This window comes from Anabrus simplex, chromosome 6 (assembly GCF_040414725.1).
Source record: "Anabrus simplex isolate iqAnaSimp1 chromosome 6, ASM4041472v1, whole genome shotgun sequence".
In the NCBI taxonomy this organism is placed as follows: Eukaryota; Metazoa; Arthropoda; class Insecta; order Orthoptera; family Tettigoniidae; genus Anabrus; species Anabrus simplex.
The window spans coordinates 152,897,524-152,921,457 of NC_090270.1; the positions used below are offsets into that span (position 1 = coordinate 152,897,524).

Below are 23,934 nucleotides of genomic sequence, written 5' to 3' on the forward strand. Positions count from 1 at the left end.
TTGTATGTTCATGATAAATTTTATTTTTCTGCCAACCACATACCATAATTTTGGTCAACATTGTACTTTCTTTCTGCACTGCAACTGCCAATTTGCTCTGCATCTTCAGTAATATAGATCTGTTTGTTTGCCGTGAACAACTTATAATGAGAGCTCACGTCACCCATTGTAATCACTAGGTCTCGAATGTTTAAGACCTAAAAATAGCCCAAATAAGCAAGCAAATATGACCTCAAAAATGACAAAATATGACGTAAAAATTACAAAATATGACCCAAAAATAATTAATCAAAATATGGCCATTGGAAAATAAATTATAAATCAAAACGGCAATTCCTCTGATGCATATCTGTTAACTAAATTCTTTATTCCTACTTTAATACTAGTTTTCTGAATATACATGTACAGCAATTATTCACAGTCTATTATCCTTGATTCACTTATCAAACTTTTGTGAATACATACCTAAGTTCACTAAGATTATCAGATCACACAACATTTTAAAAGTCAAAACATGTTTGCACCCTGCATTGGTGGTTTGAAATATGAGAAAACTAGAAATCATTCTACTTAAAAAATATATTTTGGAACGTTTCATTAACAATTATCAAATGCATTAAAGTTTAAATTGAGCACCAAGGAACAAATTAAGTAAATGTCTTCCAATACATTATGGTAGGGCGTCAGAGCCTATAGTGCAAACTTGTATACCTTTTTCATTCTTCTCCATGGGTGGAATTGAAGTTTATAACAAGATTCATCTTCAAAGTATCAGGCGCAAAAGACCTCCGATTATCACTTAACACATTCTTGTAAAAAGAGAAGCTCCTTTCTACGTCACAAGATGTTATTGGTGCATATTTGCAAAGTTCGGGCTGTGAAGACTCGGGAGAAAGACGAGCTCCTCGACTAAGTGGTATGTTCCGAGCTGTCAGTGAGAGATGGTGTGGAATGACATCAGTAGACGAATAAGTTTGAGTGGTGTCTTTAAAAGTAGGAAAGATTACAATATTGAGATAAATTTGGAATTCAAGAGGACAAATTGGGGAAAATATTTGTTTAACCCCTCAGCGCCGACCTCGATACGTGGTATAGACCCTCTTTTCTTCCGTAGCCGCCGACCTCTATACGTGGTATAGACCCATACATGGTTTTGCATTTATGGCTATAGCGCGAAGAGTTTTGGAGTTATGGATATGCAAATTGTTTTGTTTTCAAGAAGACTTTTTCGGGTTTATCAGTGTTGTAAATAAGAATTGATAATTGTTAAAATGTGGTTATTTTTGCAAAGATAAGTATTTGTCAAGTAAGTCTGAGCACTAATCTCTGCTTGTTTTTTAAAGTTTGTTTGCTTCATTCTTTCCCACGGAATAAATAAAGAAATGATGATCTGAGAAGTTTGTCTTTTCGCGTGATGTTCTTTGCTCTAATTTTACATTAAGAGTGTGGTTTATTTATTGTATTTGCTTTTATTTCTCAGCTTGGAATATTTTCGTAAGTCTCCACGAGCTCTCTGTGTAGGCGTCAGTTAGTGCTGCTTTGTGTCATACGATACGAGAACCAGTTGTTCATGCTATATATCTCGTTTGAAAGACGATGTCTCGACTTTTCATCTGAAATCTGTATTTAGTTGGTTTGTTATTCCCCTCATTCAGTTTCGTCCTGCTGCCGCTTCATCAGTCCATGTGACGCGCCACGCTCAGCCGTGGTTTGACTGACAGCAACGTGCTTGAAATGTTGTATAATTCAGATGAAAGTTTAGTCGGAAGTAATAGTGGCAGTATGGGTAGCAGTGATAATGAAATAGATGCTGTGGCTGTGTGGCGGATGAAGTGGTAAATGATGAGAGTGACGATGAGGAGGAACCAGTACTTGCAAATTTCATGTAGGAGACTATAGATAATTATACAGGTCAAACGGGAGTTTTCAATAGTGAATTCGGATTCCTAAATTCTGTAGTAATATTCAGACAACTCACAGGGACAAACATTGAGCAGATATCTTATCGGGTTCAGCTGATGGATGGTTTGTTTACAAAATACACTCGCTCGGGCGGGGAACGAAATATTCAAGGCTGGTGCGCATCAGATAATACAGTTCCAAGGTTGCAGGAAAGACATTTTATCAGGAAATTAGCACCCAAGAGTGAGAAATCTAAACCTCAGAGACTCTGTATCGTGTTCAAAACACGGCGAAAACAAGACGTCGGTGTACTGCTGCCAGGAGTGTGACTTTGATCTCTGTCTCGCAGAGTGCATCGAACTCTACCACATGAAACTAAATTACTAAGGAAATGTGAAACAATTATGTAATTATCTGCATGTACATAGTTCTTTCATAAGGAATTCCAAATTTCGTGAATATCGGGCTACTCTTATACTTGTAATAATCAATCAATCAATACTGATCTGCATTTAGGGCAGTCGCCCAGGTGGCAGATTCCCTATCTGTTGCTTTCCTAGCCTTTTCCGAAATGATTTCAAAGAAATTGGAAATTTATTGAACATCTCCCTTGGTAAGTTATTCCAATCCCTAACTGCCCTTCCTATAAATGAATATTTGCCCCAGTTTGTCCTCTTGAATTCCAACTTTATCTTCATATTGTGATCTTTCTTACTTTTATAAACGCCATTCAAACCTATTCGTCTACTAATGTCATTCCACGCCATCTCTCCGCTGACAGCTCGGAACATACCACTTACAAGTAACACCTCTCATTATTGTTCCGTATTGAAGATGACGTTAAGCATAGATATCAAGGATAATTTAATAAAAAAACACCTATTCAATACTTTCCACGTTTAATGTGGTTATTCTCTACATGATTTTATGCAGACTTATTTGGTCAGGTACATGTTTCACCCATTATTTTGGGCATCTTCAGCCTGTAAACAACCTTTAGGTCAAGGTTTGGGACCTTTTTAACCAATATAAACATACCAATATATACACTATATACAATATATACATTACATACAATATATACAGTTAAGTTTTTTTTGGTCCTAATCTATCTAATATGAAAAATATCCAAAACTAAAATGGATCTTCTTTTCGGTAAAGAGGATTGCATATCGGGGTTTATGTGACCCCTATATCATATTAAGTTCTTGACGTACCGTGTCTGGTGACAGGATGTGTCGTCAACAATAAGTGGAGATTTGAACTGATTGTTGCTTGTAGGTTGGTCAAGATTGAAAATATAAATTTAAATTAAATGTGTTTTAACTTGGCAGTTCTATTCTGGTTAACTTGAAATGTTCAAAAATAAAAATAAAATGAAACGGGTCTTCTTTTTTTAAATCATAAGTCTTGAGAAAGGGTGATGTTAAAACTGGGGCTTATTTGAGCCACGATTTTCATTTTCATGTTCTTGACATAACTAATATTTAAATGTGTTGTCATGCACAAGTGGAGATTTAAAAGCCGATTGTTGTAGGTAGACTGGTCAAGAACGTTGTGAATGAAACTGTTAGCGTCTTGACTTTGGGTCTGATGTAACGTAAGTTCAGTAAGTCATTTTACAGTTAAGAGGTGTTAATTTAATACATTTTATCACAACGCGTGCTCTAAATTTTTAATTCAAAATTATTTTTCTACTTCATTACAGATATTCTTAAGATCCCTCCCAAAGACCAAGCAACACATCAACGGGAACAATTTTCACACAAGACTGTATCAAGTGTCTAGGAGTTTCTTCTCAATTAAGCAGCAGCCTAAAACTATGAAACAGCTTAATATTGTACTCTTGTCAATTCCTTGACGTTACATGAGACCCAAAGTCAAGACGCTAACAGTTTCATTCACAACGTTCTTGACCAGTCTACCTACAACAGTCGGCTTTTAAATCTCCACTTGTGCATGACAACACATTTAAATATTAGTTATGTCAAGAACATGAAAATGAAAATCGTGGGTCAAATAAGCCCCAGTTTTAACATCACCCCTTCTCAAGACTTATGATTTAAAAAAAGAAGATCCGTTTCATTTTATTTTTATTTTTGAACATTTTAAGTTAACCAGAATAGAACTGCCAAGTTAAAACACATTTAATTTAAATTTATATTTTCAATCTTGACCAATCTACAAGCAACAATCAGTTCAAATCTCCACTTATTGTTAACGACACATCCTGTCACCAGACACGGTACGTCAAGAACTTAATATGATATAGGGGTCACATAAACCCCGATATGCAATCCTCTTTATCGAAAAGAAGATCCATTTTAGTTTTGGACATTTTTCATATTAGATAGATTAGGACCAAAAAAAACTTAACTGTATTAACTTATGTTTGTATATATTGTATGTAATGTATATATTGTATATAGTGTATATATTGGTATGTTTATATTGGTTAAAAAGGTCCCAAACATTGACCTAAAGGTTGTTTACAGGCTGAAGATGCCAAAAATAATGGGTGAAACATGTACCTGACCAAATAAGTCTACATAAAATCATGTAGAGAAATAACCACATTAAACGTGGAAAGTATTGAATAGGTTTTTTATTAAATTATCCTTGATATCTATGCCTAACATACCACTTAGTCGAGCAGCTCTTCTTCTTTCTCTCAATTCTTCCCAACCCAAACATTGCAACATTTTTGTAAAGCTACTCTTTTGTCGGAAATCACCCAGAACAAATCGAGCTGCTTTTCTTTGGATTTTTTCCAGTTCTTGAATCAGGTAATCCTGGTGAGGGTCCCATACACTGGAACCATACTCTAGTTGGGGTCTTACCAGAGACTTATATGCACTCTCCTTTACATCCTTACTACAACCCCTAAACACCCTCATAACCATGTGCAGAGATCGGTACCCTTTATTTACAATCCCATTTATGTGATTACCCCAGTGAAGATCTTTCCTTATATTAACACCAGATACTTACAATGATCCCCAAAAGGAACTTTCACCCCATCAACGCAGTAATTAAAACTGCGAGGACATTTCCTATTTGTGAAACTCACAACCTGACTTTTAGCCCCGTTTATCAACATACCATTGCCTGCTGTCCATCTCACAGCATTTTCGAGGTCACGTTGCAGTTGCTCACAATCTTGTAACTTATTTATCACTCTATAGAGAATAACATCATCCGCAAAAAGCCTTACCTCCGATTCCACTCCTTTACTCATATCATTTATATATATAAGATCCGATAACACTGCCCTGAGGAACTCCCCTCTCAACTATTACAGGGTCAGACAAAGCTTCACCTACTCTAACTATCTGAGATCTATTTTCTAGAAATATAGCAACCCATTCAGTCACTCTTTTGTCTAGTCCAGTTGCACTCATTTTTGCCAGTAGTCTCCCATGATCCACCCTATCAAATGCTTTAGACAGGTCAGCCGCGATACAGTCCATTTGACCTCCAGAATCCAAGATATCTGCTATATCTTGCTGGAATCCTACAAGTTGAGCTTCAGTGGAATAACCTTTCCTAAAACCGAATTGCCTTCTATCGAACCAGTTATTAATTTCACAAACATGTCTAATATAATCAGAAAGAATGCCTTCCCAAAGCTTACATACAATGCATGTCAAACTTACAGGCCAGTAATTTTCAGCTTTATGTCTATCACCCTTTCCTTTATACACAGGGGCTACTATAGCAACTCTCCATTCATCTGGTATAGCTCCTTCGACCAAACAATAATCAAATAAGTACTTCAGATATGGTACTATATTCCAACCCATTGTCTTTAGTATATCCCCACAAATCTGATCAATTCCAGCCGCTTTTCTAGTTTTCAACTTTTGTATCTTATTGTAAATGTCATTGTTATCATATGTAAATTTTATTACTTCTTTGGCCTTAGTCTCCTCCTCTGTCTCGACATTTTCCTTGTAACCAACAATCTTTACATACTGCTGACTGAATACTTCTGCCTTTTGAAGATCCTCACATACACACTCCCCTTGTTCATTAATTATTCCTGGAATGTCCTTCTTGGAACCTGTTTCTGCCTTAAAATACCTATACATACCCTTCTATTTTTCACTAAAATTTGTATGACTGCCAATTATGTTTGCCATCATGTTATCCTTAGCTGCCTTCTCTGCTAGATTCAATTCCTTCAATTTCTCCTTACTTCCACAGCCATTTCTAACTCTATTTCTTTCCAGTCTGCACCTCCTTCTTAGTCTCTTTATTTCTCTATTATAATAAGGTGGGTCTTTACCATTCCTTAGCACCCTTAAAGGTACAAACCTGTTTTCGCATTCCTCAACAATTTCTTTAAACCCATCCCAGAGTCTGTTTACATTTTTATTTACTGTTTTCCACCGATCATAGTTACTTTTTAGAAACTGCCTCATACCTGCTTTATCAGCCATATGGTACTGCCTAACAGTCCTACTTTTGAGACCTTCCTTTCTATCGCATTTATTTTTAACTACCACAAAAACAGCTTCATGATCACTAATACCATCTATTACTTCAGTTTCCCTATAGAGCTCATCTGGTTTTATCAGCACCACATCCAGGATATTTTTCCCTCTGGTTGGTTCCATCACTTTCTGAATCTGCTGTCCTTCCCATATTAACTTATTTGCCATTTGTTGGTCATGCTTCCTGTCGTTCGCATTTCCTTCCCAATTTACATCTGGCAAATTCAGATCTCCCGCTACAATCACATTTCTTTCCATGTCGTTTCCCACATAGCTGACTATCCTATCAAATAATTCCGAATCCACATCAGTGCTACCCTTTCCCGATCTGTACACTCCAAATATATCAAGTTGCCTATTATTTTTAGAAATGAGCCTTACACCTAGAATTTCATGTGTCTCATCTTTAACTTTTTCGTAGCTTACAAATTCTTCTTTCACCAGAATGAAAACTCCCCCTCCCACCTTTCCTATCCTATGTCTACGATACACACTCCAGTGCCGTGAGAAAATTTCTGCATCCATTATATCATTTCTCAGCCATGATTCAACTCCTATTACAATATCTGGTAAATATATATCTATTAAATTACTTAATTCTATTCCTTTCTTTACAATACTTCTACAGTTCAACACTAACAATTTTATGTCATCCGTACTTGATTTCCAGTTCCCTTTTCCCTTATCACCGCTCCCTAGGCCATCCCGTTTCCCTGAATGTACCTCCCTATTACCCTTCCAAACTAATTTCCTAACTTATACGTACCACTGCGGTTTAAATGAAGGCCATGCTTTGAGTAAATCAATGTATTTCATTTGCGCGTAGTTGAAATCTCATCCGGCCGCTGAGTAGGAAGCTCTTTAAATTCCTGCAACGCTGAAGGGTTAAGGAAGGGGAGTTACAGAATGGAATAACTTACCGAGGGAAATATTCATTAAACTTCCTATTTTTTTTGCAATCATTTAAGAAAAGGCTACGAAAACAACAGATAAGGAATCTGCCACCTGGGTGACTGCCCTAAATGCAGATCAGTGGTGACTGCCCTAAATGCAGATCAGTAGTGATTGATTGATTGATTGATTGATTGATTGATTGATTGATTGATTGATTGATTGATTGATTGATTGATTGATTGATTGATTGATTGATTGATTGATATTTAAATAATGTTATATCACTGCTGTCGAGTATGCACTCTTCTTTAAGTGTACTGGTACCTTCTCCCCTAAGAACATCATTTATCTTGCACACACGGTGAAAACCATCATTTCGATTCAGCACAGTTTAAGTTTCCGTTTTGCACTGTCACCAACTATTCCATGTGATTGTTGTACTGAAATTTCAACACCTCTCACAATGTCAATACTTGCATGAATTTCTAAGCCAGCAGATTATAAATGAGTAATTGCACTCGAAAGTTCAGCTTCATATATGCCATACTTTCTGACAAACTGTTGGAAAACAATTCCTGCGCAATCTTGATAGAAGAGGCGTCATCTTTGTTGAAGCAGTTAACAATGTTTTTGATAGTGGAGTAGTTTTCGCAATAATAAGCGGCAGCATCGAGCCACGTACCACACCTAGTAAGAACTGGCTGTGGAGGGAGAGGTGTAGAAGGAGCTAACTCCTTTAAAGTGGCAACCTGCAGTGGTGCTTTAAAAAAAAATTCTTTGACGTTAGATAGTAATTTATCGACTTCAGGAAAATTTCCACTAACTCCTTCTGCCAACCTATGCACAGCACGCGCAAGGCAAGTCACGTGAATCATTCTTGGATAAAACAGCTTGAGGCCTTCAGCAGCTTTCACCATGTACGGAGCAGCATCAGTAACAAAGAGAAGAACGTTTTCCCGCTTAATTTCATCAAAAGCAAAGAAAAGTCATCTTTGTACAGGCCATGAAGGCCCCTGGAGGGGTGGAAGGTAAAGGCTTCCACCATCCGTAACCTCGGCACTTGTTGGGGTAGAGTGGTAAGCTCTACGCCTGGCCGCCTTTGCCCCCAGGAATTAACCTGGTACTCATTTTTTGTGTAGGCTGAGTGAACCTCAGGGCCATATGCACCTCCAGAAGTGGACATCTCATTTCTTAAATTTTACGACTTCCTGACGGGGAATCGAAATCACGTCCTTCCGGGTGAACAGAGCATGCTGTTACCACCTCGGCCAGGCAGCCCCTGCTTAATTTCATCCTTCCACAAAATTCTTAGTGCATTATCAAAAAGAATTGCAATCGCTGAATGATTTGCTCTATCTAAAACTTCTGAGGTTAGTAAAAAGTACCCCAGGGCGATCAGCACAGAGCGTTCCAATAATTACATTCCCTATATATCTACCTGCAATGTATCTTCATAGCAACGCGATAAATAGTTTTTTCGAAGTGTTGATTATGTAGGAACAGATTGTTTAGCGTATTTCTCCAGGAAATTCTTGAAATGGGGATTGTTCACCTTGTTTAGAGGAATGTTTGCAACATCTCACAAAGTTCCTTTGAAAAATCCGAACATCTGTCCATCGCTGAAAAACAGCCTTATCGAATATCAATTGCTGCCTCTTCTTATCGGCATGTTTTTGTTTGACATTGCTGCTGTGCTTTGCTGTGTTACAATGTTGTTGCACACTAAAACGTTTTTCAGCCAACTTGCAAAATGGAACTAAACCGTCTCTACAGAAATATTCTTCCCAAATTCCTTAAGAAAGCTTCATAACACTAGTAGAAGACTTTTCCTTAGGCATATTAGAATCTGTGCTGGGATATGATTTAGGCCTACTGGAAACTGACGCTTGTGTAAGTGGAAGGAGATTGAGGTTCTAATATCTGAACAAAGACAAGTGAGCGATTACCAGAAGTAATTAGCTCACTGCTGGGACAGGATTTTCCGGATTATTTCTGTCTCTACCTGGGAAACCGGGTTGCCGAGTACAGCGGGTTGGTTAGGGTGAGGTCTATGATCTTCATTATATACAAGGGTTATTCCACTTGTATCAACAGCGTGATTCCGAGAAGCAGTTTTGTGAACACCAGTTCGCATTCGGTAAGTTGAAGATGATTTTGCACACCTACAGCTGTCGTCAAACCGCTGAAATATGACGTCTCTACTAAAATAGCTCAAAATATGACCGAGTGGAAAAAAATAGCCAAAATATGCATTTATATGACAAATGAAAATCGCTTAATTGTGACGATAATCACCTGATTTGCACCAAATTCCAATTAGACAAGAAAATAGAGACAAAGAAAAAAATATGACTTTTTCCTAAACATCCGAGCGCTACTAATCACCATGCTAATCCTTAAATTGTCACCACCCAAATGACACAATGTACAAGGCATGCTTTTCGATTGTGACAGGAACAGTGTGTCCATTGGAGTGAGCAGAAAAATACCAACTTCCAGATTTCTGTATGTCAGGGGCATTGTACCAACCTTGACACAAATAATACTCGTGCCCCAACTGCTTACCACCAAATTTGGAATAAAATATCTGTCTTACTCCCATCTCCATAGTGAACAGATTGATAGTGTAGCTATGAGAAGTCCACTTTCACCAGTAGTGGCCAATTTCTTTATGGAGCATTTTGAGGAAGTGCCTGTCAAATCCTGAGAAACTTCACTTATTTCTAAACCACCTAAATCAGCAGCATCCTTCAATTAAATTTACTATGGAGATGGATCGGATGGATACCTTCGTTTCTTGGATGTTCTAGTAAAAAAAGAAACGGGATGGCTCCTTAGGGCACACCATCTATCGTAAGCCTACACACACAAATCCTTATCTCCATGCAGATTCTCACCACCATCCATCACAAAAAACAGGCCATCCTCACAACACTCACCATGAGGGTAAAATGAATTTTTGAATCATCATATATCCAGGAGGAGATGGACACACTCAGTCACATTCAACAGTAATGGGTACAACAATGTACAGAATCATAGAGACCTGCATCACAGAGGGACGATGTTGTAAACTCCGCACCTTCCTTTCGTCTACTATACCACAGTCATAAAAATTGCTCACAGTTTTTATAAAAGAAAGGCCAAATTGTCCCAACTATTACACCCTGGGATGTACAAAATTATCTATATTTGTGGCCAAACATGCCAGTCCATTAGTACTAGTATCAAGGAACACCAACGAAATATCTGTCTCAACCAGCCAGAGAAGTCGGCAAAATAAGAGCACGCCCTATCAATGGGACATGATGTTGTGTTCCAAGATGTTCGAGCTCTTACCCACACTAAACACTATAGGGTTAGGATTATACAGGAAACTGGAAATACGTAAAATTTCTAACAATTTCAACAGAGACACTGGTTGCCAGCCATTAAGGATTTATGTAGGTATTTCTCTTCCCTGTCCTTTTACTATTGTTATTTTGTTTCGGTGTTTTCTAAATTCGTACTCTCCTCATCACTAAAGGGTTCACGATAGGCTATGTGCTATGGGTCATACTTTCATAACCTGTATGCACCTGTTACGGTATTATTCTTACTTCTTTTCATTCCCGTATCTTCAACCTCATTCTAGTACGTCCTCCTTCCCCCCACCCCCACCCCACCTCTCTCTCACCTATTTTTCTCCTCATTCTGATACACACTCTTCTTTCTGTCTTCAGGTCTAGTCTATTCTTTTATCCTGTCAGTCTTTTGTTGCATTTCTTTATTTCTTTTGCCACATTCATCCCTGATTCATCTGATGACCTTGCTGTTTACTTCACACACACATACAATAGAACGAGAAACAGCTTAATTGGAGCTAAGATGGTGTCATCACCTCCCACTCGGAAGGCTAGTGCAGAGTGAGCCAACCATCTAATAACGAACGAGAGTACTACTTACTATAGACCAATGGTAAAGCATTCTTAAATTCAAACCTTCGTTATTAGGGAAGTCTTGCTCATGAACAGACAAGATTTTCTTCGAAGTTTTCAGCAAAATGCAAAGAGTTTCACCTTGTTTTCTGACATGGCAAAAGCCCAGAAGCTTATTATCATGTCTACAAATGCAAGCCGTGAAAGCATCAATCTAAACATCTTAGTTTACCCTTCTCCATTCTATTGTAAAGATTCTTCCACTCTGATTTCCTTCCTGATATCCTCATTTCTACGCTGTCCTTTCTTGTCTTTCCCATCATACTTTATAAAAATTTAATTTCACTGGGCTGGGTTTTATTCTCCTCACTTTCTCTGTGTCCAGGTCTCTACTGCATATGTCAGTATTGGGCAGTAGTACATAATATACATCGCCTCTTTACACTTCAATGGTACTTCCTTCTTCCCTGCATCCTGTATCAGTTTGTTTCACAAGTACGTGAAGCTCTCCACGATTTCAAGATTTTGTCCCTTTGTACAATTCCTTTCCCCTCCATTTCTTCTCTAGTAAGCACTATTGTCTTACTCTTTTCCAACTGGACTAGTTGGCTGTGCGGTTAGGGTCGCACAGCCGTGAGCTTGCATCCGGAAGATAGGTTCGAACTATACTGTCGGCAGCCCAGAGGATGGTTTTCCATGATTTCCCATTTTCACACCAGGCAAATGCTGCGACTTACCTTAATTAAGGCCACGGCCACTTCCTTCCCACTCCTAGCCCTTTCCTATCCCATCATCGCCATAAGACCTATCTTTGTCGGTGCGACGTAAAACAAATTGTAAAAAGAAAATATTTTCCACGCTGATGTTTCTTTTCATAATTTTCAGTAAATCTCGCTCAACATGTCTAGTTGCACTTCCTCTCTGCTTGCTCCCCACATCACAGTATCATCTGCAAACAGCTTTTCCTTCAGCTTGCTGTCCTCATATTTTACCTCTGTCTCCTTCACAGTTTTGTTCTTAACCATTGTGAATAACCGCGGTGACAGCACACTTCCTTGTAGTAGTCTAGTTTCATTCCAAAACCACTTTGTCCTCCCCACATGTGTCTGGACACTGCTGCAACAATTTTTGTACATTGCTTGCACATATTCTCTATGCGAGTGTGATTCCTCGATAATTATCATATATCTACTTGCGCCTTTCATAAATACATATAGGTATTATTACTTCTTTACTCCAGTCATGAGTTACAGATTTTTCTTTCAAAATGCATTGTAATAGCCTATACAGCCACTGAAGACCAACAGGTCCTTGTTGCAGTCCGGCTGCTTTTCCCACTTCCATTCATTTGACAGCAGTTTCCACCTCTTCCATTGCGATTTCACTCTCAGATTCTGTCTCCTCGCTCTCTACCTCTATCATCTCATTTATAACCCTTCTCACATTCAGGAGTTCATCAAAGTAATCCTTCCATCTTTTCCTTATTTCCTCTGGTTGTGTAATGTTCTCTCTCTTTTTCCCTTTCATTTGCTTTGTGTAGACTCTTCCTTCATACAAATCCATATAGAATCCTTTTACCACTATACACATTCTCTTCCAATTCTCGTGTTAATCCTTCCCCACTTTTCTTCTTTCTTCACTTACTACTTTCTTGCACCTTTTCATTTCCCAATGCTTTCTTCCATTTTACCCCCATTCCATGATGCCCATGGTGAGTTCCTGTGTTATTTCTTTTCCTGCTTCCTTTACACTCTCATTCCACTGTGGGGTCTCCTTATCTTTCACTCTTTCAGCTATTCTGGCACAAGCTTACTCTGCACAGCGTACAAATACCTTCTTGAACATATCCCATTCCACTTCCACACTCTCCACCTCACTTCTGGGTATGTGTTGTTTCAGTTTATTTTGGATTTTTTTCTTTTCTTCCATATCTTTTAATTTCCATACTTTGATTTGCTTCTCTCTTATTTCTTTTATTATCACTAGTTTCTTCTTTCATTTTTGCTGCCAGCTATGTATGATGTAGTCTTTCCACCAAGAAGTAATCAAGTACTGTCCTTGTCCTTCTCTTTCCCCATCCGTATCCTGTAGGTAATACTTAAGTTATTCTTCTTCCTGAACCATGTATCGCCCACAATTAACTCATTTCTCACATAAAAATCCACCAACTTTTCTACCTCGTTGTTCCTCTTTCCTTATCAAAAAGGTCCAGTTACTTCTTAAATTCCTTTTCTGTCGCATCCTGCCGTTGCATTGAAGTGCCTCTGCCTCCAGTCTGGGGTGCATAACTTGGATTAAATCTTTTATTCCATTCTCTACCCATAACTGTATTATTCTATCACTTACGTAGTCCACAGTTTCTACACACTCACCTAAGATCTTGTTCATTATTATCCCCACTCCATTCTTTGCCTTATGTTCTCCACTCAACTAGAGTCTGCATCCCTTCCTCAACTTCTCCTTTCCTTTTCCTCTTCACTTAACCTCCTCAGTTCCATCATAGTTATATTCTCCTTCTCCATGAAATCACATGAACTCATCTGACTTTCCACTCCGTGAAATGAGGTTGATTATTGTGACTTCATAATGTTCTCTACTGGTCACCCACTTCTCACCCATGATAAGAACTGTGCATCGCTTCCAGGGAACGGCCTATCCTTTAAGAGTACCATTTTCATTTTAGGCTGTTATGATGATGAGGTTCCCACTCTGAAAAGCATTTTAGAGGTACTGCCACTAGGTGTTCAGACCGCTCTTAACATGGAGTACAGACACCTTTTGCAGCTGCCCCTAAGCTGGGGTCAGACTGAGGGCACCATCACCCCATCTCCGAAAACTCATCCGCCCAATGCTGTTGATCACCGTAGGGGATCAGGTTATTTACCGCTGCTAGACACTCGGCGGTGAGACGCTGGCTCTCCAATCTACTCACTACCACAGTGGGGTTACTGACCAGTCATATTCTAACTTTGTGACAAGAATTATTTTTAGTGTGTTATTCAAGATCATTTTTCCTTTGTCATATTGATTATGTTGCTTGTATTCTGTTTTCATTTTCAAAAATAATGCAAAATGTTTTGTTTTATTGCAGGTTCTGCGTTGGGATTTGTTTTTTCTCCACCTGAAACTCATGTGTTACGCAAGACTCGCTCTAGTCATATCAGTGAACATCCTTCCAGCTTACAAACCATTACAGAAGAGTCCAGCTCCAATTCCAGCAAGACATCTTCAAAGACAAGTACTAGTAAGCATAAAAACCATAAAGATTCAGATGAATCTGGTGGAAAATCTGAACAGAGTTCACCATCATCTTCACCAGTGAAGAAAAAGCTAACATCAAGCCCCAGTAAAACTACACCAAAAAAAAGGAAATCTACACCTCAATCTTTGAAGGAAAAATACTCTAAACTTCGAAGAAAGTCTGTCAGCAAAACTTCTCCCCGCAGGTGAGTTATAAAAACTACCTATAAGAATAAAACTTCTGCGTCTTTTCTTTTTACTATTTGCAGAAAGGTCAGTATGAAAATGTCACAAAATTACTTTCTTAGGTTGGTAACAAAAAGTGTTAAGAACTTTTTAAGACAATGTGTTAAGTGAAGGATAAGGAAAATGTTCATAGTGACTTTGAATTTCACTTCTCTTAAAGATTATGTACTGGTATGTAGTGTGCTTGTTTCTCTTTAGTTAGCTTTTGGGAAAACTTGTACCTGCTCTGTTTTATGTGTATCTTAGGGTTAAGTGTAGTAGATAATGGAGGGAGAAAGTACAGTAGAAGTCCGTTATAGCGAGAATTCATAACAGCGAAAAATTTACTCGCTCTAACGGATTGTCGTTATATCCGATTTTTGTATAAAAGTCGGAAAACCCTTCATGCACTTTAAAATCGGTATGAAACGGCAATCAGTTTGTTCAAAACTTGCGTTTCCGTAGATGATATCCACACAACGGCTTACTTGTTTGTTATTTTTCGTAATCCGATACTACGTGAAAGTGTATGTTTAATTTCATTCTGAAAAAAATATAGTACCGTATATCTCCAAATCCAAGATGTACCCCACTTTTTCCTTCAAAAAATTTAAATCAGGCTCAAAAAGAAGTTTGTAAAATCATATGAATGCCTTGTCTTACAGTAGGCCTACGCATTTTTAGACTATTTTTAGACACCGAACCTTGACTTTTGTCACGCCGTATTTCATTTATTTTTGGCGGCTGCACAGTTATTTATTTCCGCGGGTTTAAGGACCTTTAACTCAACATTGGCATAATAATACCGAAGAGAACTCGTTGAAAATTTTCCGGCAATACCTATTCCATGCGTCTCTACAATACAACGATCCATCAGGAAATTATTCTTGTTGTCTATAAAACTATTACTTTTACGCAGCGTCAGATATAACCGGCTGCCACTACACGCACGTCTCGCTTGTCGGGTTCGGCCAAATTCAGCGGCTAGCGATGTACTGGCCTAATGGCGAATGTTGAAAGTCAACGAACAAGTTTATTGAGCCACGGTATGGCCATTCCACCCTTGTGTTTTACATGCACATACCTCACAATTTCATCTTCGACTTCTTTAAAGCGTCCTTGTTGCGGACCACTGAATGCATTTTTTGTACAGTGCGCATTTTTTTAGCTCTTTGTCTTCGCGCTAACGCCAAATATTTGCTTCAGTTAGGCCTATGCCGTATTTTCTTGCGGCTGCACAATTATTCTACATTTCCGTGTGTTTAATAAACATTATAATTGGCATCATAATATCGACTATAACCCGTTGAAAATTTGCCGGCAATACCTTTTCCACATATCTTTACAATACGACTATCCATCACGAAAATATTCGTGCTGTCTATAAACCTTAATTTTACTAAGCATCAAGTAAATAGACGTGTTATGACTCTGCCACTGAGTAGCCATGGCTTTTCTAAGAATTCGAAGGGTCGCATGCTTTGATGTCATTCTACAGATTTGAGAAACACACAGGCTCTGTACAACCGGTTGTGGCGGCTAGCGATGTGTGGTAAAGAGATGGTCGTTTATTGTCGACGAGTTCTGTGCGCGTGTGAAAAGAAGCAGCATGGTTACCACGGTAGTTGCCAGTGGTATCCATTAACTTACTCTTAGGCCGCGAATGCAACAACCCTTGAGTTTTTGCATGAGAAAAAAAAAAAGTCTTGGATTCAGAGAAATACGGTATCACTCCAGAGATTTCTGTGGCAAACACCTCAGCTTTCTTCTTCAAACAGCGTCACCTAACCTGTAACTACTGCAGACTTTTGAAATACTGAACAGATAAACGTTGACTCAAATAAGTGTAAATAACAAGGATAATGGGCGCCACCTGCAAAACAATTGCAGGAATATTTAATTATGTAGAGCAACGAGCCACTCCCTCTCCCAAGGCGACGGTCTTCAGGCTGACGAGGCTCCAGACTTGCTTTGTAACCTTACCTGTTGCTATATAACCCCTGAAATTAAATTTGGGTAACATGCCAGGTTCAGCCTCACTCCACTGACAAAATACTCACTTTAAGTTTGATTCTATGACTTTACTCCCAGAATAAGAACTAATATGTGACAAACACCAACAAAATAAACACTTATGCAACCCACTTAGTGCTTGCTGTTTACATAGAGCTAATATGCACAATACTACCCAACAAAATCATCTCTTCACGAGATTTATTCGTTTGCCGTCTACAAAGGCAAATTACACATCATTAAACTCACCAATAAAAATAGAACATCGAATAAGAACTAATATGTGACAAACACCAACAAAATCAACACTAATGCAACCCACTTAGTGCTGGCCATTTACATAGAGCTAATATACACAATACTACCCAACAAAATCATCTCTTCACGAGATTTATTCGTTTGCCGTCTACAAAGGCAAATTACACATCATTAAAATCATCACTAAAAATCGAACATCGAATAAGAACTAATATGTGACAAACACCAACAAAATCAACACTAATGCAACCCACTTAGTGCTGGCCATTTACATAGAGCTAATATACACAATACTACCCAACAAAATCATCTCTTCACTAGATTTACTCGTTTGCCGTCTACAAAGGCAAATTACACATCATTAAAATCATCACTTAAAATCGAACATCATTATACTTTTAACATACCTCCAGGTAAGAGCCCCACTGCACTCCACTGTTACCGTGAATCCTAATCTGGTAGAGAAAAGTACGACGACTATTTCTCTACACATGGATGCAACCTTCTTTACTAACAGCATCCCTAACCTTATTTACACTTCTTCGTCGTCTTGAATTCTTTACAATTGCTGGCTGGACAGAAAGCGTTACATGTCCGGAGGCAAGCAAACAGCAAAATTCTCCACCAACTGAAGCTGCATACTCGGGTGACAAGTTCCAAACAAACACTTTCTTTTACAGAAAGTCCACTGCAAAGCCGGTAAGTCGTTGAGATTATACCATGATCATTCCGTAACAGATACTCACGTACAATAGCAGATCGTATAGCAAACTGCGCAAATACGTCGCTCCCGCAGACCAGTACAAATGAGAAACACACAGTATCAGCATCAGAGTCAGAAACACAATGAGAATCAGAATCAGAATGACTCGCCGCACACGCTTACCCACTCATATGTGCTTGCTACACGTGGTAATCGCGTCCTGAAAAGTTTAGTGGTAGCAACGCTCACACCGGCACTTCTTCTCGCGTCACTCTGTCAACACAAACCTTGCTCAAAACAAAGCCCTCGCATTGGCTATCGAGTATATGATGTGACATAGACCGTCCACTCATGTATGTCCACATTGATTCACTCCAATTCTTCAACCGATACAACCTGCCGTACCCCGTGTTTTCAAGCCACCTGTTGCAACACATCCAACTGACTTCAACCGTCCTTCCCGATATAGTCGCAGTTTTCCCGGTTGCACAATCCTTACGGCTAGGCCATATTTACAGATTCTTACCCAAACGGAAATTTATACAAAATATAATGATGAACATATGCAATATTCCCTAACTATACATTCTTCTTATAATATTACGTTTTTACATGGTAAATAAACAAAATTACATGATTTTAACCTAACAAACTATATACGAAAATTTCCTAACCTAAAAACTCGGGGATCGTACATACGTACGGTTACAAACCTAACCGTATATGTAGCCTATCATGAAAACATATTTGAAACGCATGTAGAGAAATAACCTCCTCGCGAAAAATGTACATGTAAATAGCCTAACTAGACGCGACAAGATATGAAATATCCTCTGAAATCAGTGATGTACTCCGCCATATCTTGAGGTGTAACACATTCTTACTTAATTTCCTTATATAACATTAAAATTAAGATATCGTTACTTCAGTCTTTATTTTTAACGAGTTAACTGCTATCGGCCACGTTATTTACTCATTTATTACGATAAGGTGTTTTCCTCTTTCATTTCGAATTTTCTTTAGAGAACAGCAGTCAATGGGTATTACTAATAAACTCCAACATCGCCTTTGAATGTCAACGAGAGAGCTCGCAAATGCACAAAGTGAGAAAACTATACCGTGCCGAAGATGATCGATAGCATTTTGTTGCAAACGTTTCAGTTTTCTTATTCAAACAGCGTCATGTATCCTAACTTAACCATACTATACGTATGATGAAAACACACTTCAAGGACCAGTAGAGAAATTATACCTTCCTCGCTATAAATTTTCATAATAGTCTTTCCGTAATTTAACCAGTCGCGACAAAATATAAACTAACCTCTGAAATCAATTAAGCACTCTGCCATATCTCAAGGTGTATCCCATTCTTAATTGCAGTATTTAGCCTCAAAAGTAAGTGGTCGTTTAGTCAGCCTTAATTTTAATGAGTTAACAACCATTATCGGACATGTTATTTACACATTTCTTACGAAAATATGTTCTCTTTCATTTTGAATTTTCTTTACGGAACAACTGTCGACGGATATTACTAATCGACTCCGACTTCGCCTTCGAATGTCGATGAGAGAAATCGCTAGTGCACATAGCGAGGAAACGATGCCGAAGGTAATCGATCGCATGCAATATCATCGCTGGGGTGCATAAATATCGGTAACGGAAAATCGTGCGTGCTTAATCGCTCGTAATAACGGATGCGCCAGTGATAGGTTTCTCTCTGTAACTGAAGGACGATACACAGTTTAATATAGGAATTTTGAAGGGACAGAAAAATGTTGTCGCTATAACAGAGTTCTCGTTCTATGCCGTACTTGCTACAGCGGACTTCTACTGTATTTCTTGACTGCATGTGACAAATTTTTACCATATAGCCAGTTTGCTTGTGAAAGTAGTAGAGATTTATTTGTAGTAAATTGTAAGTGTTTCTGTGTTGATCATAGTTTCAGTATGTTAGCAATATGGCAGCAACTTACAGTAGCTATCACTGATTCCTATTATAGTTGTGTGAACAATATCTTTATGGAAATTTTACCTTTATTTACAGCTCATACAATACAAGATTTTCTCTCATCTCTTAGGAATTAAAGAAAGTTTATAAGGTGAAAAGTCATAGAATTTTAGTAGAAACTGAACATATTTATTTCAAGCATAGAATTTTTGGAACTTTTTTGTTAATTTTGTGATTATTTACTTGGAACTATAATCTCATTATTCAAAAACTTCTTCAGAACAGTGCTAGTATGCTTTGACAGTGCTATGGTAGCCTTTTCTTAATAATATTATGTGTTTTGTCATATGAAGGAGCCATGGATAAATATACCAAAGTCTCAAAGCTGAAACAGTGCTCTCTTGCTGTCTGATAATTGAAAATTTCTCACCTGAATTCTATATATATTTATTGATTGTGCACTTTCATAATTAACGTAAAGTGGTATGTAGTATTTCAAGTACCGAATCATGCAAAACTCGCCTCTGCCTTAATTTGCTTAGAAGCAAATGGCCGTAGAATGGTTACTCTATACTCCTTAAGTTTCAAAAACCGTAGATATGTTAAAATTTTTTAAATGAACAAGTCTGTCACTGTGATGTAGGAAATTACCGGTATAGCTTTTTGCCAGGGTTCAGTTCATAAGGTTATCCCTGCATTTTAAAGGCTATGGTATGAGACAGTGATAGCCAAATTATGTCACTGGCTTTCCACAAGGCTAGCTATGGTTTGAATCCTGGCCAATGCATATAGGGCTTTTGAAATGAAAAGTCTCATTCTTGTAGTTCAGATACGCTTAAAACTAAAGGTTTTGCGACTATAATCTGGATATTAACACATTGACTGTCAGGCATTTAAATGGCCGTCCACCTCCCTAGGCCAGCCATTTTTCACTCCTGCAGGTAAATTATCGCCCCTAAAATGGAATGTCTATAACTCGGAAACTACTGGAAATTAACTACTGAAACTTGAAACGTACCTTTAATACACTTTAAGGGTGTAGTATCTGGAGTAACAGTCACCGGGATGTAGAGCTACCTTGCAGCCTAAGGCGTAGAATGTGGTTCCGCTCCTGATTTTCTTCTTCGCACACACACTACACTACCTGATAAGGGACTTTCTTTTCACTACCATTTAGTTTAACCAACTTGTGACCCGACATTTTCCCATCCAGTCTGCACACTGAGTTTTTCCTTGGCTCCCTCTTGAGATAATCATCACACTTTCCCCCGCTGGTTCTGCTACAGATGATGTAGCGACTTCTATTGTTCCAGATTCATTACTGTCTGTAGCTAGCTCTCCTTGTGGTGCAGTTGAATCAAGAAGTTTTTCTATTACATTCTGAATAAAATCAACGAGTTTGGTTCTAGGATTCTGAAGTTTATGTAATTCATGTGCATTACTGATTGCGCACATTAATACTGTATTTACGCGAATAATCCCCGCATATTTTTTTTTAAATCAAGGTATGAAATTGGGGTGCAGGTTTTATTTGCATCAAGGTTGCCAACACGCTCCTGGCTCACCTAGTTTTCGATACCGAGTGTACAGTTATGCTTTGTGCAACCATAGATGGAAGAAAACTGTCCCCATATGTCATATTTAAACAGAAAACCATTCAGACTTTTAATTCTAAACTGACTTTACATTTTTTTTAAGTAGTGCCGTATTTTACAGAGTAATTTAAATTCAAAATTTCTCTATGTCATTATAGAACGTGTCTTCCGGAACGTGCAGGGGTAACTTTCCACAATTTCACTCACTTCGGTGTGTTTCACAGTTGAAAATAGAGTTAAATAGTAATTCTTTTGTATTCAGCGTTTTAAGGAAAGCCACAATATCACTAGCAGGCCGTATGCGGAAAAGCAGAATCCGCAAAAACTGGTGAGGGTTGGCATTTCTAAATTACAAGATGGCTGTTAATTCGAAATCACATAATTGGAAGTCCGATTTCTGTATTACGAAGACTTCGAATTAGCGAGGTTTTACTCTTTCGCAAAACTAACATCAGATTTTGCCGGTGTGTCTATTTCAAGTGTTTACATTGCACGAAAAGAATTATCCACCATCAGTCGTGTTACTGTCCAGTAAAAAGAGACCACGTGTGAGAAGTGTTTTAGGCCCTTATTCACCACCGTCGGTAACTTTTGCTGTTATCTTAGATTTTCAAAACTCGGATATGTCATTATTTCGGATAACGCTCACTTTCGTCTTCACCACAGAATTTATTATCTCGGTTTACCAAAACTAAGTTTTCGTTTCAATCTCAATTTGAACCGCATTTTTTCATACTGACGTACAGGAAACAAATGACTGCGTGCTGCCACCACTATCGAATTGTAAACAAGTTTTTGTTTCCATTGGGGGTTTGCAAATAATTTGCATAAATTATGTCCACTATTGAGCTTGGTGGCAGAAAGCATTAACAAAGGGAATAAGAAAAACCAATTACAGCCTACACATTGTACGTTACTCAAAAAATAAGTCAGTATTCCTTCATTCTTCATCAAAAGTCACCCAGTCATATACCATACAAGATATTAGCTATAGTCGAGAATTCATTTTAGGCCTACCTATGTGTTGGGAATTCCAGGTTATGTTCGGAAGCTTTAGATAACCTAAAATATGTCTGAAAATTAGTTGTCGTAGTCCTGGAAATATGTCGCACATTCTTTTATCCATCTAGGACGTTTATTAATTGCATAATCGTTAACATATTACTCGTCGCTGTGATTTTATCTTTCAATTAGATATTCCAGCCGCCTACGGGCGTTAGACGTGGAGTGTGACGAACTTGTAAGTAATTTAGGAGAGGATTCTAGTGATGCAAGAGACAATGAATCTTCCCATCTACAGGGAATCGAGCCTATTCCAAGTTCAGATTAATGAAATGCCTGTCATGTAAGTAGACCTACTTGCTCATTTTCACGGAAAATATATTTCATAGCAATGATATTTGCGTAAAGACCACGTGGACCTCGCGGAGCGATACGAAATATTTTTTTATGCCTAAGTTACTCTTCCAATAAAAGGAATTTTAGTTCATTTCATTTTTTTCAAAATGAGCCTTTCTAAAATGAGGGTGCGGGCATTATTCCATTAATAAAATAAAGCGCATAAGATACAAAAGCACCCAACATGAACACGTTTTGCAAAATCTTTTTTTAATCTTCCATTGTAATTAGGTATACTGTTTATAGTCAGAGTATGGAAAACTTGTACCGCATAAATTAGGCCTACGTCGACTTTTAAAGGTTATGTTGAACTCGAGAATATGGTTTCGAAAGTATCAATCCTCAAGTTCTCGAATGCATTATATTTAGTTCTACCTGTCAATAATCACAATCAAATTGGAAAGAGAAAAATAACACTTCTGAAATTATGATTATTCGCAACCTTGAGCTCAGCTGGAAAGCGCGCTCGCTGTACAAGTCGGTACGAGTGCGAAATGATAAGTTTTTTAATGTAACGTGCGCAAATAAAATAAAGTAAAAAAAAAAAAAAAAAAAATACACATCTAACCCTGGACATAATGCAGACCTTTTGTAAGTACGAACATTTGACGAAACTCTATCCATCTTCAAATAGAGGTGTCGAAATGTGCTCTGTCTCCTTCCAATTGTCGTGGGCACTCTCTGCTTTATAATTTCCACTGATTCTCTAAACAATACTACCCGAATGCGATGCTAAGATGATCCCTTATGCAAGTTGATCGCCGATCGCTTTTCCAGTACAGTACTTCTTCAAATTACCGCAATGACGGGATGTCAACACCAAAATCCATAAGTACCGTATGTCGTAGCTGTCCCTTCGTAAGATACAGTTTCTTGAAAAATGCGTGATCGAGGATTTAGCGTTGATGGGACTAAAATTTCTGAACGGTTGATCCGGGAAATTGTTTCTTCGAGGAACGGCTAATGCAGGATTTTTACAACGTGATTTAATTACGATACTCACAGGACCACGTAATTTGAATGAATAATACGGGAAAACGTAGTTTCTGGGAACGTATAATCGAGTTTCTACTGTAGCGTACGCTGATCACCTGCCTGCCCGCTTACAGTACTGGACGCCCACCGGGCGGAATGTCCAGCGTGAGTGTCTCTGATCTAGAGGTTTCCATTGGTGTAAAAGTTCAGTAGAGGAGGTTTGCCAAGTTTTACTTCCTTGTAAAACAATAATCACCACCACCACCACCACCATGCCTTATAAGCAGTTTGGCTAGGAACAACAGATTCAATGACAGTGAATCATAACTAACACAATGCCATGCAAACTATTATCACTTGTTATTACTGA

The 23,934-nt window shown here is 38.2% G+C and overlaps 1 protein-coding gene across 1 annotated transcript in view; it reads left to right on the forward strand.

Moving 5' to 3' along the window:
- The window catches only part of LOC136875910 (serine-rich adhesin for platelets), a 171,235-nt gene that overhangs the window by 124,671 nt on the left and 22,630 nt on the right, over positions 1-23,934 (forward strand). The window contains exon 12 of the mRNA XM_067149529.2: positions 14,301-14,655. Coding sequence (XP_067005630.2) covers positions 14,301-14,655 — 355 coding nt within the window. The remainder of the gene's footprint in view (positions 1-14,300; positions 14,656-23,934) is intronic.